Source organism: Crocodylus siamensis, chromosome 7 (genome assembly GCF_052110815.1).
Source record: "Crocodylus siamensis isolate JL-2025a chromosome 7, ASM5211081v1, whole genome shotgun sequence".
Lineage (NCBI taxonomy): Eukaryota > Metazoa > Chordata > Crocodylia > Crocodylidae > Crocodylus > Crocodylus siamensis.
Window position 1 is genome coordinate 67,340,040 of NC_143401.1, and position 16,757 is coordinate 67,356,796.

The following is a 16,757-nucleotide window of genomic DNA, read 5'->3' on the forward strand; positions in this document are numbered from 1 at the left end:
AAAATGCCGCCGGAGGAGATAGGGACCTCTTCCCCCAGGAATTCATCTGGCCAGGTCTCCTGGTTGACCAGCCAGGACCAAATAGCAAGCAAGTGAAAGAGAGAGGGGTGCAGCCGGAATGACCCAGTGCAATGGGATAGACAGAGGGGGTTTTTCCACAGCCACAGCCTGTACATGAAAATCTGCTGAGAGGAAGGGAAGCTTTTTCAAAGAAATATGTCAGGTTGCCTCTTTCTGTATTCTCAAAATCTTCTAAGAGCATCTACATATACCTCACATGGGCTCTAATATACCACGTGACCACATGATTAATGAGGAAGCAGCTTTCAGTCAGGCAGTGTGCCCACTGACTCCAATGGGACTGGGATCTAACCCTATGAGAAATAATAAGCACTCTACCGAAAGATGGATGTGTTATCTATTTTTCTATTTTTTTCTAAGTGGCATAATTAGATATTAAGATATGATTTGCTTGAATAAAGCTATAGCTAATTCAGAACTGGAAATGGTCTGGTGACGTTTGAAGAGAAAGTTATAGTTTTTTACTAGAGGCAGTAGAAGTGTTGTGGATGAAACTGGATTACTGGTTGTGAGGTTAGAACAAAGCTGCATTCACATCTCTTATTCAGCGGCACAGAAGGGCATATGAGCAGCAGATGAAATGGCCAGCAACTTGACTGCTCATATCATAGTTTAACTTGGCAACCAGCTGGTCTGAATTTAAGTTTGCTAAAAGCTATGAGCTTGCACCCAGTTTTGTGTATGTATGGATACATGTGATTTCACAATGAAATGAGAAGCTCTGTTTTAATTCAGCTTTGCTTCAGGTTTGTAAGCATAAAAAAAGTTGGACTGAAATGCGTCATGCAGAAAAAATGTTCACACATGCTCAAGTGAACCACAACACAGCATTAGTGGCAAAATGTCTTACTCAAGATCAAATGGGTTTCTGTGAGTAAACATGGAAAAACATGATCATAAAAGTTTTTAACATTTATATTGTTATTATTTCATAGTTAACCCCAAGTGAGAACAAAATCTCAGACAGCTTACATAAGACTAACCAGAGACTGGTAACCATGATCCTCACTCTGCCAAACACCCTTCCTATCCATCCATGAATTTATTAGGTGTTTACAGGAGGGAGTGTGCAAAATCTTTAGCACCTGCAATACAAATAAAGAAGTGATGGAAATCAAATCCCATAAGAACCCACAATGTCATATAAAATATACCAGAATTCCTCCATAAAATCCAATGCTTTATACATAGCCCAAAACAACTGAGCAATGGCATTAGAGCTAATACCATCTAATTGTCAAGAACAGTCCATGGTCTAAAATTTTCCAACTCTTTGATTCTGCCAAGAATAATGAAAAATCATTCCCCTGACTCTGCTATCTTATTGACTGTGTTCATTTTCTATACAATATTAGGTTAATCCATGCAAAATTGACATAATTTTTATTGTTATTATTGTTAAATTGTATTGAATTTATATTCTTTCTTTAGCATTTTTCATAAAATGTCTTACATGTTAGTTTAGTTTCTTTTTTTTGTTCTGTTTGGTTTATTCTGTGGTAAAATTAGCAGCTTTGGGGAAAATATTTTCCAGTCATTACAACCAAAAATTAGTATCCTGCAATTCAGTCTAAAATATAGACACCAGGTTCCAAATTTGTGACTGTAATTAATATTATATGCAAATTGTACTGGGTTATTAAGTCCTGAATAAAACACAGCAAGAGAAATCCTGGCTGTATATAAGTCATTCAGTCAAAGTCAGAGACTGTTGAAAGGCAGCTGAAGTAACGGAACTAACAACAGCAAAGGACCTGCTTCATCTGGCACATGTTGTCTCATGAATAAAAATGATACTTTGGAAGTTGCATCTTGGCTTTTATTCTACCCAGGAGAGCACACAATTCACCAGCAGACTCTATATGCCTGAAGAAGGATGTTTGTGCCTGACAGCTTTCAAAGAACAATTTTTCTTACTATGTAGTTGGTCTAATAGAAGATATCACATCTACCCAAAGAACCTTATCTGACTTTGGCAGATGGGCTTTCGAACAAGGTAAGCTAATTTTATAAGGCACGGTCAATGGAGTCTCAAGTATATTTTTGTGGTCTCCAGTGTTTGGAACACCCTAAAGAAAGCTTAAAAAAAACCTTATTTTCTTTATGAATGCGTTCCAGTTCCCTTTAGAAAGCAGTGATCCTCCCTTTACAGTTTGGAAGGTTTCCACAACAGTGTTCCCTCCAGGCTCTGAATGGGAGGGACAATCATTGTCTCCAGAAAATACTAGACCTCCCAAGCTGCATGGCTTCCCTCCCTCCTTTCTTCTTTGCACTAGAGATCCACCTTAAGGGAAAGAATGAGATAAGTCCATTATATATCTCTGCTTGCTTATAAACTAGCAAAAAGTTTGCAAGTCTCTAGTAAATTTCCTTTTTCTGCCGGCTGTCTTCCTTTAGTAAAGGAACTAAAGCAAGGTCATATCTAAGCAGTGGTTAGGTTTTTAATGCTATGCTAAGCTGTCAAGCAACAGAGGGATATAAACTATGGCTACTCAAAAAGCCAAAGTATTTTCTCCTTCTTGAATAGGTTGGTATTCAAACAGGTGAATATTTGGACTTAAACTGCTTGCTACAAATCACTTCCATGAGACAATCACTATAATTGTGCCTGGGATACCTAGTGCTAAATCATACTTTGGTGGCCATGAGAGTCTCAGGAAGTTTATTACTGTAGCCTTTCTTGTGAATTGTGCAAAATGTCATGGACAGTGGCAGGCTGGTCAAAGGTAACCCTAAAATGAAGTTAACCCATATTGCTGTGTTAATCAGAGGTACATGGATGGAGGGGCTTTGCTGGCTGTTGTTTGGATTAGAGGTGTATCTATAGGCATCAATGAGAGAGGGAAGTAGTGCTAGAAACATCAGAGAGACTGACAAGAAGAAAGAGGGAACCTGAATAAGCACAGGGTGCATGGCTAAAGTAACCAAAGCACAGAAGATTGAGGAAATACCTATGGCTAGTTTACCCAGGAGCATAGGCAAATCCAGGGGGGTGAAGTGGTGCAATTGCACCCCTCTTTGATTCCTGATCTACTCAAAATTTAAACTGGCTGGGAGGGGCAGCAGCATACAGCTAGTGCTGAGACAGTCAATTGACTTCATGGCTTATTATCATCTCCCTGATTTCTGTTAATCTCTCTCCACTCCATGAGTATTAAAGGCTCTCTATCCTTTTAAATAGTTTTGATGTTTCACTATTCAAACTATCCTTTCTTCTGCAATTTTGTTATCTGTTAGACATTCCTGGTAATGTCTCTCTTCTATTTTACAGCCATGCAGACTGTTTTTAGCTCTAGTTAAAAGCCTTAACTCAAGTGCAGTAATAGTCATTCAGGTGCAGCAATGACTGACCCTTAAGTACTGGATGCACTGTCAAGATGCTCAGAAAGGCTAGGTTTTGTTTTATGAATATGAATAAGAGATGTACATTTAAGTACAACTACTAAAGAACTAATAGACTATTTTTTGCCTGGTTTGTAGTGTTTTTTTAAAACTTTTATATATACTCTAGTTAATTTGTACACATTCTAATAGCTATATTTGTTTTTTGCTTTGAACTAAAACTAAATAAAATAGTGCAAGCCCCCTACCATATTATGAAAGCCTCCGCTCTGGAGAAATATATGTTATGTTATATGTGATGAAGTGCCACACCATCCACACACCCCTTTTAAAAAATCCTAAATCTGTTTATGCCCATGAATAAAGCACTAATTTGCCTGTGCTGCTTCTGGTATCTGAGCCGGCTTGGTTAGAACTAGCTCAGGCATGGGTAAATGGCGCTGTACTGTGCTGGGTATGCATATCCTCAATATCACATAGAAAGTCTGTGACAGAACAGGGACTGGAACCTATAGCACCTGGTTCTCACACAATCACCTTAACAACTGCATCTATCATTTCATGTTGTGCTCCATGCTATATTTCCCTTCTACTCAGTCATCCATGGCTCTGCAGACTAGGGTAGTATGCTGAAGGTTTAGAATACATCACAGATGGGTTGAGATCCACATACAGAAGATTTGCTTTCTGGCTGGAGGTGGAGTGATGGGGGTGGTATGATCTTATAGCGTCTGTATAGCGCCCACAAAGGAAGAGGCTGGGGTACCCAGGCTGGTATGCAATCCTTCCTTAATAGTTGAGTATTTTGTTTAAAAACTGAATGCAGCTTCAATAGAGTCAGGATTTCACCTAAAGTATCTGTCTGAAATATTTTTGTGTGCTATATATACTTTCATTAACAATCTAATTAATGGGAATGTAATTTTAATTCTTACAGTTATGGACCTTGTGGAATCCATTTATATTGTGTACAAAGACTACAGTTTGATATTTTTATATTAGAATTTTTAACTGTCTTCTTCCCTTTATAAGATACCTACACTGACCTAAAATGCCATCATGTGATATGCATCTTCAAAACCCTTTGCACAGATAGATAATACCAATATTTAATTTCTGAATTATTTTTGTCATGAAATAATGTTAAATTGTATTTAATTTGAAATATAACCAATTATTATTTTAATTATCTGGCAATCAGTGGTGCACTGTTCTAGCACAGAATCAACTGTAGTCTGGTTGGCAGTCAGTTTTATTAAATCAAGGCTTGATCAAGTATAGTACTATATAAGCAGCTTTATAAGTAGGTGCAGGCAGGAGTTTTACTCATTTATTCCACTTCACTGCACAGAATAATCTTCATAACTCTGACCTTCAGTCTCTACAAGATGATCAGCTATTGGTCATTTCAGACCAGCCACTGCCAACTTTATACATGCTGGGCGCATCTGCACAAGCAATTACTGTACTTATTGTTCCAGAGTTTATTGCTCCTGGGTACACTGTTTGAACATGTGCAATAAGCTCTGGAGTTTATTTGTGTGCGGCATGATGAGCCAGGTTAGAGCAGTCCTGGCTAGCAAGGGGTCTGGGGACAACCCGCAAGCCTGGGACTTCTCCTCCAGGAAGCCCTTGTACTGACTCCATCATGCCCCTGCAAGCCAGGGCAGCATCTACTCATGCACTACTACAGCGTAAATTTTACTGCACAACTAATTAACCAGTCTTGCATAGATGCACCCGCTGAATAGTACTTCAGCCTCCGAGCAATCCCATTGAAACCAGAACGTAGAAAAGGGCCAAGGTAAAATTTTATTCTGTATAATTAAAAAAAAAAAAACGCTAATGATCTATGCGTCTGATCTCAAACACTCTCATTTGCTATTGCAAACTACAAAATCATCACTGCTATAAAAATCTGTAGTATCTAAGGGAAAAGAACCAGAAAATATAATACTTAACTTGTCTAATCTTAATAATATAGGCCCTAGAAAGTAACTCACTAATTCCTTAACTTCTTAAGGAACTTCTTGTACCTTAACTTCTTGCTGTAAGCACAAGCATCTACTGGAACAAATGTAATTGCTTTAGTCTCCACTAAGCCAATTGGGAACTTTAGAATCCACTTTGCTGAATTGCTGTTTAGATTGTAAACTTTTTGGTGTAGAGACCCTGTCTTTTCCATGTACTATATTCAAGGTTAAGGGCACTCTGAGTGCCAAACAAATAAATAATAAATATAACAAAAATAATGACACATCCTTGGGCTATTGAAAAGATAGTGACCTGTCATTCTGTTTTTTTATGTAAGATTTCTAGATTGCATACACTTGATAGCCAGTGCTTTATAGCTTCTCTCAATGTTCACAATGTGTAAATTATTAATATGTATCTGCATTGTAGCCATTATACACAAAACTACCTTTATATCAAGAAACAAGGAAATGACTATATGTATTTTTTCACTGTGCTTTAATAGTAAAATGTGCTCACATGCTTTGTGCCACTTAGTTTCATAGTTTCAAGGGTCGGAAGGGACCTGAGCAGATCATCGAGTCTGACCCCCTGCCATGGCAGGAAAGAGTACTGGGGTCAAATGACCCCAACAAGATGTACATCTAGCCTCCTCTTAAAGACCCCCAAGGTAGGAGCCAGCACCACTTCTCATGGAAGTTGGTCCAGATCCTAGCTGCTCTGACAGTGAAGTAGCGCCTCCTGATATCTATCCTCTGCCAGCTTGTGACCATTATTCCTGGTCACTCCTGGTAGTGCTTGGGGGAACAGGGACTCCCCCAGTGCCTGCTGGTCCCCTCTAACTAGTTTGTAACAGGCCACTAGATTCCCCCTCAGCCTTCTCTTGTGGAGGCTGAACAGGTTCAGGTCCCGTAGCCTCTTCTCATAGGGCCTGCCCTGCTGCCCCCTGACCAAGCAAGTGGCCCTCCTCTGGACCCTCTCCATGTTGTCCACATCCCTCCTGACGTGCGGCGCCCAGAACTGGACGCAGTACTCCAGCTGCGGCCTGACCAGCGCCGCATAGAGGGGGAGTATCACCTCCTTGGACCTGCTCGAGATGCATCTGTGGATGCATGACAAGGTGTGGTTGGCCTTCCTGACTGTATCCCCACACTGCCAGTCTATGTTCATCTTGGCATCAATGATGACCCCAAGATCCTTTTCCGCCTCTGTACTGACAAGAAGGGAGTTCCCCAATCTGTAGGTATGGTGCCGGTTGTTCCTCCCCAGGTGCATCACTTTGCACTTGTCAGTGTTGAATCCCATCCTATTCTCATCTGCCCATCCCTGTAACCTGTCTAGGTCCGATTGCAGCCTATTCCTCCCTTCTAGTGTGTCCACATCCCCCTACATCTAAGCGTTGTCAGCAAATTTGAACAGGGTGCTACTTACCCCCTCGTCCAAGTCACTGATGAAGATGTTGAACAGTGCTGGCCTGAGGACCGAGCCCTGCGGAACCCCACTGCCCACATCCCTCCAAGTCAAAAATGACCTGTCCACCACCACTCTCTGGGTGTGGCCCTCCAGCCAGGTGGTGACCCATTTGACTGTGTGGGTGTCGACACCACTGTCCCCCAGTTTCTTAATGAGAATGGGGTGAGAGAGAGTGTCAAAGGCCTTCTGAAAGTCCAGGAAAACTATGTCCACTGCTACCCCTGCATCTAAGGATTTGGTGACCTGGTCGTAGAAGGCCACCAGGTTGGTCTGAAAGGACCTGCCTCTAATGAACCCATGTTGGTTGCCCCTAAGCATAATCTCCCCTGCTGGCCCCTTGTGGACATGCACCAGAATAATTCTCTCAAAAAGCTTGCCCAGGATTGAGGTAAAACTAACTGGCCTATAGTTTCCCAGGTCCTCCTTCCTCCTCTTTTAGAAGATAAGAACCACATTGGCCCTCTTCCAGTCCTCTGGCACCACACCAGAGCACCACAAGTGCTCGTAAAGCCATGCCTGGGGTCCTGCAATGACCTCAGCTAATTCTGTCCGTACTCTGGGGTGGAGACCGTCCAGAGCAGCTGATTTGAATACATCCAGTCCCTCCAGAAGTTCCCTAACTAGTTCCTCACTAACCCTTGGCCTAGGTACACCTCCCTTGGGGTGTAAGGGGGGGCCCAGGGGGAAGGTGACTGGTCTGGTCCCTGCTCAGGAAAATGGAGGCAAAGAAATCGTTAAATATGTTGGCTTTGTCGTCTAGTGTGATGACCAAATTTCCTAGCGTGTCCTGCAGGGACACTTGCACAAAACAAATCCAGTACAATATGATTTAGAGAGAACATAAGCTATGCTACAATACTTGCGCTGCTGGAATTCTCACCTGCCCGTGCCTTAATGGCTTCTGTGCTTATGGATACTTTCTGCTGTTCTTTTGCCTACAATTTAACTTCTGATACAGAATTGGAAAACAGAATTCTTCCCCGTGTTTTTTATCAGGGGGATTGTCATGAGCCACTTTCTAGCAGAGTGGCTCTACACATAAAAATATATTTACACATTCCTTGCTCTCTTATGAAAACTTTAATAGCTTAGGTATTTTCAACATAATTTACTTTGAAAGTCTCTCCAAATGAAATTTTAATTACTTCTTTTCCCTATACACAGGAGGCATTAGTTCTTGAATTCCTTTGATTTCAGCGTAGGTTAATAAAAAAGAGCAGTTAATGCACATTCATAATTACTTTTTAATTAAATTCTTAGTTGGCTAAATCCACTATATTTTTTGTGTCTGCATACACCTCTGTATAATTTTACTGAATTTAATACTAACTTAAGTGCCAGACTGAAAACTCAGGAGACTGAAATAATCTGCCACAGAACAAACATGGCAGATAGGGTGACAGTGCAATGATGCTCTAGACATGTTTATGTGACAAAACAACCACTACATCTTTTTAGGTACCAGTACATAATAGATGGATACTTTTGTTTTTTTGTATTGAATAAGTTTATATAGAAATATCAACTTTATAACACTGTATACTGTTTTGGTAACTGCTTTCAAGAACTACTGTTGAATAAAAAGGGACCATCATTACTGCAGCTGAAATAATTTGGCTTGGGCCATCCTGCCATTATCTAATGTATAAAAATGGCATTAGCTCATGGCTCTGTTAATTTATTTTAATGATTTTAGTTGGGATCTGAAAATCTCATAGAACTTTAGGAATATGTAGGATAGTTCTGTTAAGTATAGCAGACTCAACTGTATGCTCTCTAAATAAAGTGGCTTCCAAAACACCATCATATTCATATTAGTCTAAGAGAAACCTAAGTAGAGCTTCTCTGAAGTAGCACTGTAATGGTTCATATACACCTGCCTTATTGTGTTAAAGGAAATGTCCTATAAAAGTGATGCTTCTGTGAGAAAAAGTATCGTAACATTAAGTATGTAACTTATAATAAAATCCAGGATATTCAGGAGTAAAACTGCCAGTCTGTCAGCAAGAAAAAATATCTGGTTTATGAACTGTTGTTATACGGGCAGAATCTCATATGGTATTAACTGGCATTTCTGCATTTAAGCCCGTTTGCCCTAGATAAGGATCTGGCCCAAAAATGTGATTCTATTTTTTAAATTGACTAAGAACAGCTAAGTCAGTTCCATTTTTGTTTCTCAGCTACTCTGAGATCAAATTCGCTAATTTTTCATTTAAAATGGTGTTTCCTAACAATTGGCATTACAGGGACTGGAATTGGAATGTCAGTATATTCTGTATACTTTCTGCATTGTCTGTAAAAAGGATTCTGTGGGCCAAATTCTGCCTCATGCATCCCTACACAATACTATTGTCTTTCAACTCTGACCCACATAGATTTTCAAAAAAGTCTTCCTTTTTAGAGACCAGAATAAGATGCCAAATTTTCAATACTGTTGATCATGTTGGATACACAGCTGGTGTGACATCTTTCCTGAGTGTCACAATGGAAGACACGATAAGCACAATGGGTGTTGAACTGTTTTGAAAATTTGGCCATTAACATATTGGGCTTTTTATATTTCTAGTATGTTTGATTTCTGTCTTCTCAGGTGCTGAACAGGAATAACTCAGAGAAAAATCTGACTGCAACTGGAACTTGGTTCTGTAGCAGTATTTGAGTCAGAATAGAAGCTGGCTCATTTTCTCAGATGTAGCTTTATTGACTTGATACCACTAATAGAAGTAAAAACCAATACTGTATGAATTATTTTTGTCAGTAGAACAAGGAAATTGGTCTCTGGACTACAGGGCAGGTTTGTTGAATAAGATATTGCCATATTTACAAAGTTACTTTAATGACTGTAATCACTTTTTAAAATAGCAGGTAAAAAATGCCACTTCAGGATAACATAAAACAGAACAAATGTTCTAGAAGCAATGAATACACCTGATATTTGCCTGACACTTTGTTACCAAAAAAAAAGAAGTACAAAGGGGAACTTTTATTAAATAAAATGTGTGTATCAACCAAACAAATACAACTGCATCTATATTTGACGTTGTCCCATAAAACTTTCCCATAAGCACACTAGGAAAATGTGGTCTACATGAAATCAAGGTAAGGTGAGTATGGAATTGATTGAAAATTCCAATTAAAGAGTAGTTCACGGTCAGACTAGGATGGCATTTCAATTGAGCTACCAAAGGGGTCTGTCCTGGGTATGTTTCCATTTATTATATTATTAACAAAGAAGATGCAACAGAGTACACTTATAGAATTTGCAGACAGTAAATTGAGGGGAAAATCAAAAACATGGAATTCTGTGTACTACATTTGGGAAGAAGAGACACATAACCAAAGGAAATGTGCATATGCAAAATAGGGAGTAACTGACTAGACAACAGTACTGCAGAAAAGGGGCTGCAGTGAATATAGATGATCACAAACTAAATGAGTTAACAGTGTGATGTTGTTGCAAAAAAGGCGAGTCTCATTTGTGGTGTATTAACAAGAGTGTCGTATGTAAGACACAGGAGGTAATTATTCTGCTCTACTTAGCACTCTTTGAGGCATCAACTGAAGAACTGTGTCCTGTTTTGGGCACTACACTTTGAGAAAGATGTAGACAAACTGGAGACATTCCAGGGAACAGCAACAAGAATGATAGAGGTTCAGACAGAAGGAGTGAGTTTGCTAAGTTTAGAAAAGAGAAAATGGGGGCTAGAAAGAACAACATGCTGAATCTTACAATATGAAAAATATTGTTGTGAAGAGGATGGTGATAAATTATATCCTGTATCCACTGCATGTACAGCAAGAATAAATCAGCTCAATTTGAAATAAAGGTTTAGATGAGATATTAAGAAAAACTTTTCAGCCCATAAGGGTAGTAAACCACCAGAATAGGATACTTTGGGATTAGGAGGAATTTCCATTTTTGGAGGCTTTTAAGAACAGACATGCGTCAAGGACAGTCTAGGTATATTTGATCTTCTGCCTGTGTACACAGAATTTGTGAAGGATTTGAAAAACTAAGCCAAAAGGAGACTTTTTTCCCTTAAATGTTTTAAATAAACATCTGAATTATGCTTTCTGGATGCAGTGAGTCTCAATTTCTCTGTTCTTCCTTGGGCAGGAATAAATGGAGGCCCAAAGTGTCTTGGAGTTACCTTTTTCTTCCCATATGTTAAAGAAAAAATGGCCGTTGCAGTGGGGTATGGCCATAACCCCACATGATGGGGACTAAGACCAGGGTCATTAGTAAATTATAATGCATTCCTTTTGGTTATGGAGACTTCCTACACAGAAGACAGCCCGAAGGGACTATTTCTACTTAATTCAAGATTTCTTAATGCTATGTCAGTTTTATAGGCTAGGAACAGATGTTGCATTTGTCCCCGGACAAGTTGTGCCTATGGTTGTCCAAGAAAAAAAAATATCCTGGGATTGGCACATATATGCATCACCCTTCTAAATGGGGTTTAGTGAGCAGCTGAATGCATCACTGCTTTTATTTGACTCAGTGATGAAATCCTGGGACAACTGTTCGTATGCACTTTGTCATAAATTGTTAGTACTTCTTATCTTGTGAGACTTTTTAGGATTTATCCCAGGAAAACAGACACAAATATCTGAATGACTGCATCTTTTCCTGTGATAAAATGTTTATTTAGAGCCACAGAAGCTTTAATATGAAAAGTAATCAGGCCCAGTATACTGTCAAAGAAATCAGTCAGAAAGTGTACCTTTTTAAAATGAAATTTTCTAGTTATTCTTAGAAAAAAGTGGTTACTACATTAATTTGTAAAATACCTTAATAAACAAGAATAGCAATGGAGGTTTTCATCATGATAGAATTTTCCTTTATCCTAGGAACTTTATCTTGACCCTATGCAAGCTTTTATGGCTATAGTTCAATGAAGAGTTTCAAGAATTGTAATCTTGCATCTTTTTGCCTTTCTCCATTTTCTATCATCATAATCAATCATGATGTTGGCCCAGTTTTCAGAATCACGTCAGGATTAATTCATAGTAAAGCAGACTGGTATTTCCTTAAGAGTGGAACAATGAAAAGAAGATGATTGCTATTACTGCTTGGTATATGTACATTATTTATTATGAAATATTTAAATTATTAATTAAGACAAATGCCATTTTTGCAAGGGATAGTCATTGCCCTTTAAATGAAATGGGCCACATTCAGTAAGTTTTCAGTGAAATACTGGATACATATAAATGAGGAGAGAATTTAGCCTGTCATGTCTTTCTTTAGGACACATAAGCATCACCCTCATTTCCTTTCAGAATTATATCTTACAATAAACAGAGTCAGATCTATAAGAGAAAAGTGCTCCTGTTTTTTTTTTTAAATGAAATTCATAAACTAGGAGTTAGGTACAGAATACTTATCAAGGCTGCAAGATATTTCTGGTGTACACTACAGTATTCAGTTAAAATGTATTTTGTTTTTAAATAAAGATCAGCATGTTTTACTAATAATGAAAGTCACTCTGTGTTCGACATTTGTATCTGGAACTCCAGGAATCAGTATCTCGGGTAGAAACAAGGACCTATTCCAAGGGAAGGCTGTGGGGAGCTGGAATTCCCAGGGGTCTTGTGGAGATCACTCCTACAACCAAAGGCTGATTCCGGTTCGGAGCTGGTTGGGTTGGCTGTGCTATGGTAGGTGCTGGCTGAGGCACTGCATAGCCACTTTGGAAAGAGAAGAGTCAGCACCTGGACATGCATGTCCTAGCCGTGTCACAGAAGGATGTGGACCAGGGATTCCCCACTGAGGTGACATGTAATTAACTGCAGAGGGAAAAGATGGTTTTTTAAAGGGCCACCTACATGGAAGGCAATGTGCCTCTTAGCTCAAAGTTCCCAAACTGTATCAGCAGATTACTGTCGTCCTTGAAGAGAGAGTCACCGGGGGAGGATGCAGGATTTGGCAAAGGGGGTGCTGCAAGGGTGGCTGCATCTCCCTCCCAGCCTCCCCACGCTGGTGCGCCCAGACTGGGCGCTGGGAGCCTCCGAGGACTTTTCCAAGACCACAAAGCAGCTAAGGATCCCCCCAGCTCAGAGACACGTCCTGTTCTCCCTCCCGCTGCCCGGCTCACCGCTGTCCAGACGCTTCCGACGCAGCCTGGCTGGAGAGGACGGAGCAGCTGCGAGCTCCCGGGACAGAGGAGAAAGCAGCAGCGGGGCGGGGAGGAGAGGGAGGTGCCTCTGAGCCCTGAGGGGAAGGGCAGGGGGGACCTCACCTGCTCGGCGGACTTGCAAATAAGTCCCCGGAGGCTCCTCGGTGCGGTGCTGTGCGGCCCGAGAGAGGGGCCCTGCCGCCCCATGCCATTAAAGGAGAAAACGGTGGACAAATCTGCGGCTTTGCCCTGCGAGCAGTGGCCGCGGCGGCGGCGCGAGGCCGGGCGGCAGGCCCGCAGCAACGCACCCAGCCGTTGCCTCTCGGCCAAGGCCCAGGCGAGGTTGCCGGGGGCAGCCCCGATCCGGGCCTCAGCCCAAGGCGCCGCTCCCAGGTTCTCGCCTGCCCTGATCGGGGAAGGATCCCGCTACCTCCCCCTGCAGCGCGGGACACCCGGCTCGGCTCGGCTCTCTGTTTCGCGGGCCGCGGTTTCCGGGCGGGCCCTTGTCGCTGAGGGACGCCGCGGGAGTCAGCCCCAGTCGCTGTCTCCGGGCTGCAGCAGCCGCCGGGTAGGGTCGCGTCCCCGTCGCAGCCATGGGGCCAGCCCAGCTGCTGCTCGCCGAGGCCGTGAGTACCCGACCATACCCCACCCCTCCCCGTGGGCGGCCGCCAGCGACCCATCACCCGCAGCTCCTGAGGCCTGGGGCCGGCGGCGCTGGGGGTCTGTGAGGGCGGTGGGAGGCTCTGTCCGCGCACTGCCCTAACACCAGGGCCCCCTGCTCTTCCCTCAGCACCTGTGGGCCCGTGGACTTCTCCACTCATCCTTCCCTGACACCCTGTCTTCGGGTCTGACCCGCACAGCTGCCCCAAGCAGCGCCAGGCGATGCCTTTCCTTAGCCAGGATGCTCTTATCACAGAAATACTGGCTGCGTTTCATTTGACCACCTTGGGGAAAAGCCGGGGCAAGCTGAGCTTATTGAAGCTGGGGGCTGGACCCCCACCAACAAAGCCAGCTGGGGACTTTAAAGGATGAAGGCTTAATTTTTATTTGGCCAGTCCTTCATCAGGCACTGTCCGTGTGAGTGCCACCTGTGTGCGGTGCCTAAGTTTTAGGGCTGCTGACCAGGTAGTATAGCATGTGTGTGGCAGGTTTTCCACTTCCCTTCTTTGGTCGACCTAAAAAGAGTTCAGGAAGTGGCCTGGAAATGCCACAGCCTTTTGGAGCTGAATACCATCTTAGCTCTTGTGGGTCTGGCGCATGCCATTCAGTGAGCAGCTTGACAGGAGATGGCAGTTTTTATAGCTCAGAGCACAGGTTCCAACAAAATGTGGACTAGAGTGATGGCGTTGTGTTGGGAGGATTTATACGCCATTGCTGCTTCTACATCAGGGCATGTTCTGGCACCATTTGGGCACAACAACAGTGCAGATTGGTATCTGTGATATTTTTCTGACTCCTTTGTCACTTGAGGGCTCTTCTGAAAAATATAAAGAATGTCTTTGGCAATCCCTCACAGTTGAGGATGATTGTCTTCCATGATTGTGTGTCTGAAGATGGCTGATGGGGCCTATCGGGGTTAAATACATCTGACCTGCAGTAGACTGTTTATGTCTGGGGTGGATGATGCTGGATTCTTGATTGTAGGTCTGGGACGCCCTGCTTTTACCACTCCCACTTTTCCATCTCCTATTGTTGTCATGAGGTTTCAAAGTACTGAGATCCATGCAGCTCCATTTAGAGCAGTCCTGGGCGATAGTCTCCCACAAATTGACATGGGTTGCATTTTTTTAAGTTGGCCTTGAGGATGTCCTTGAACCATTTCATCTGCCCTCCTCCTGAGCATACCTTTTGAGCATACACCTTACATACTTACATAAAAGTTGTAAATAATGGCTATTTAGGAAATTCATACACATGATGTACCTCCCCAATACACATACCTCATAGGGCTTTGCAGCAGCACTGCAGCTAATGCCTAAGCAACAGCTATGTCTCTGCAATATGAAAAGAACAAGATTATTAGGAAGATGATGAATAGAAAGGTGATCATTCATACTACTCGGTATTATTTGGTAAATCTGTTTACCCCTCAGTAATATTTCAGTAAGCACCTGTTTCTCTCCCAAGAAGTGATGCATCTCTGGGAGATCTGTTGTGTTACAAGGGAACAAGAGAAGGGGAAATTACTGGGTTGTATAGAAAATCTTGGAGAGATGTGATTCCTCCAGCATAGTTCTTCCTCTTTTTCCTAGAAGAAAGCATGAGAGAGGCAAGAGAAGCCAGTTTCAAAACAAAAACAGGAGCCAAAAACAACATTAAAAGTAAGAAGTTGTCTTTTGGCTTTTTTTTTTTTAAAGCCATTCAACACTTAAGTTGGGTGGAGTTGCAGACACTCTAAAGAGTAGAGGTAGGATACAGAATGACCTGGATAATTTGGAAAATTGGACCACAGTCAGGTCAGTGTGATTCAACAAGGACAAATGCAAAGTCATATGCATGAGACAAAATACTTGCATGCATGCACAAATACATGTTGGGGAATGACTGGTTAGGCTGCAGAACTGCAGAAAAGGACTTGGAGGTTATTGTGGACCATAAGCTGAATATGAGCCAACAGTGAGATCTTTTTGCAAAAAAAGCCAACTATGTGCAGGGTTGTATTAATAGGAGTGTCACTTGCAAATCAAAGGAAGTGATTTTTCCACTCCCTTCAGCACTGAGGCCTTTCCCAGAGTGTTATGTCCATTCTTCCCCCCCTCTTTGCAATCTGTACACATGCTTTTTGAAAAAGTCCAGCAGAGAGCAACAAAAATAATTAGAGGCCTGGGAAACATGACTTGTGAGGAAAGTCTGAAAGAGCTGGGGTTTGGTCTGCAGAAGATCAGATTGTGGGGAGGAGGGGCTTTGATGAAAGTCTTCAAATACCCGCAAGACAATTATAGTGAGGATGGAAATGGTAGCTCTTCAGGAAATTCATACATACGATGTACATCCCCAATGCATATACCTCATTGGTATACTTCATTTACAGCAGTGCTGCAGCTAATGCCTAAGCTTTTTTCTGTGGCTGTAGGGGTCAGAACTAGGAACAGAGTCCTCAAGAGTAAGCAGGGAAATGAGGTTGGAGATTAGGATGAACTTTCTGACTATGAGACTGGCCAAGTATTGGAATAGGTAACTGGGAGAATTTGTGGAATCTCCATCCTTGGAACTTTTTAAGGGCAGTCAGTTGACTGGGATGGTTTAGCCATTGATGATCCTGCCTGGAGCAGAGGGCTAGACTAGATGACTTTGTGAGGTCTCTTCCAGCTTTCCTTTCCTAAGAAATTAAGGTTTTTAATAACTTTGAGTAACCATGTAGAGATAGCAGTATTTAGCAAAATATAAGCCCACCAATGGCTTGGCAAAACTTTTAAATGATACCTTTTACTTTCCAGTATCATATTTGCAAGTGTGAGAACATAGCCCTCACACATTATCATAATCTTCATGAAGTAATATTGGTAGGCAGGAATTTCTTTTTACAGCTAGGGTAAGTTGTACCTTCCCACTCCTTTTAAAGTGGTGCTATTTCTGTTAGTTGTTTGCTAACATATATTATTACAGGGTTTATTGAGCTGGGCACCATACAGTCAATCTCTGCTCCAAAGAATTTTCAGAAGAGGAGAGAGAGAATATGAGAAGGGTTTTAAGATACAGGAAGAGTGACCATTTGCAAATGTCATATTATTGTATTAATTGTAGGGAGAATATCACATCTACTCT

General features: G+C 41.8%; 2 protein-coding genes across 7 annotated transcripts in view; one reads left to right on the forward strand and one right to left on the reverse strand.

The window, feature by feature from the left end:
- The window catches only part of LGI1 (leucine rich glioma inactivated 1), a 36,209-nt gene extending 23,000 nt beyond the window's left edge, over positions 1-13,209 (reverse strand). For 2 of the 6 annotated variants that reach the window (XM_090056620.1, XM_090056614.1), the window contains exons 1-2: positions 12,972-13,014; positions 1,054-1,166 (exon numbers count right to left, since the gene is read on the reverse strand). Coding sequence is in view for 2 of the 6 variants with exons in the window: in XM_090056613.1 (XP_089912739.1) it covers positions 1,065-1,166; positions 12,972-13,199 (330 nt within the window). In the remaining 4 variants the exon portion in view is untranslated. Of the gene's footprint in view, positions 1-1,053; positions 1,167-11,664; positions 11,852-12,971 lie in introns of those variants that run through there. The other 4 variants (XM_090056613.1, XM_090056619.1, XM_090056616.1 and 1 more) reach the window with 4 other exon arrangements.
- A 31-nt stretch (positions 13,210-13,240) lies between these two features.
- LOC149859928 (protein FRA10AC1) overlaps positions 13,241-16,757 on the forward strand; it is a 58,807-nt gene continuing 55,290 nt past the window's right edge. Inside the window, exon 1 of the mRNA XM_090056623.1 lies at positions 13,241-13,618. Coding sequence (XP_089912749.1) covers positions 13,586-13,618 — 33 coding nt within the window. The 5' untranslated portion in view covers positions 13,241-13,585. The remainder of the gene's footprint in view (positions 13,619-16,757) is intronic.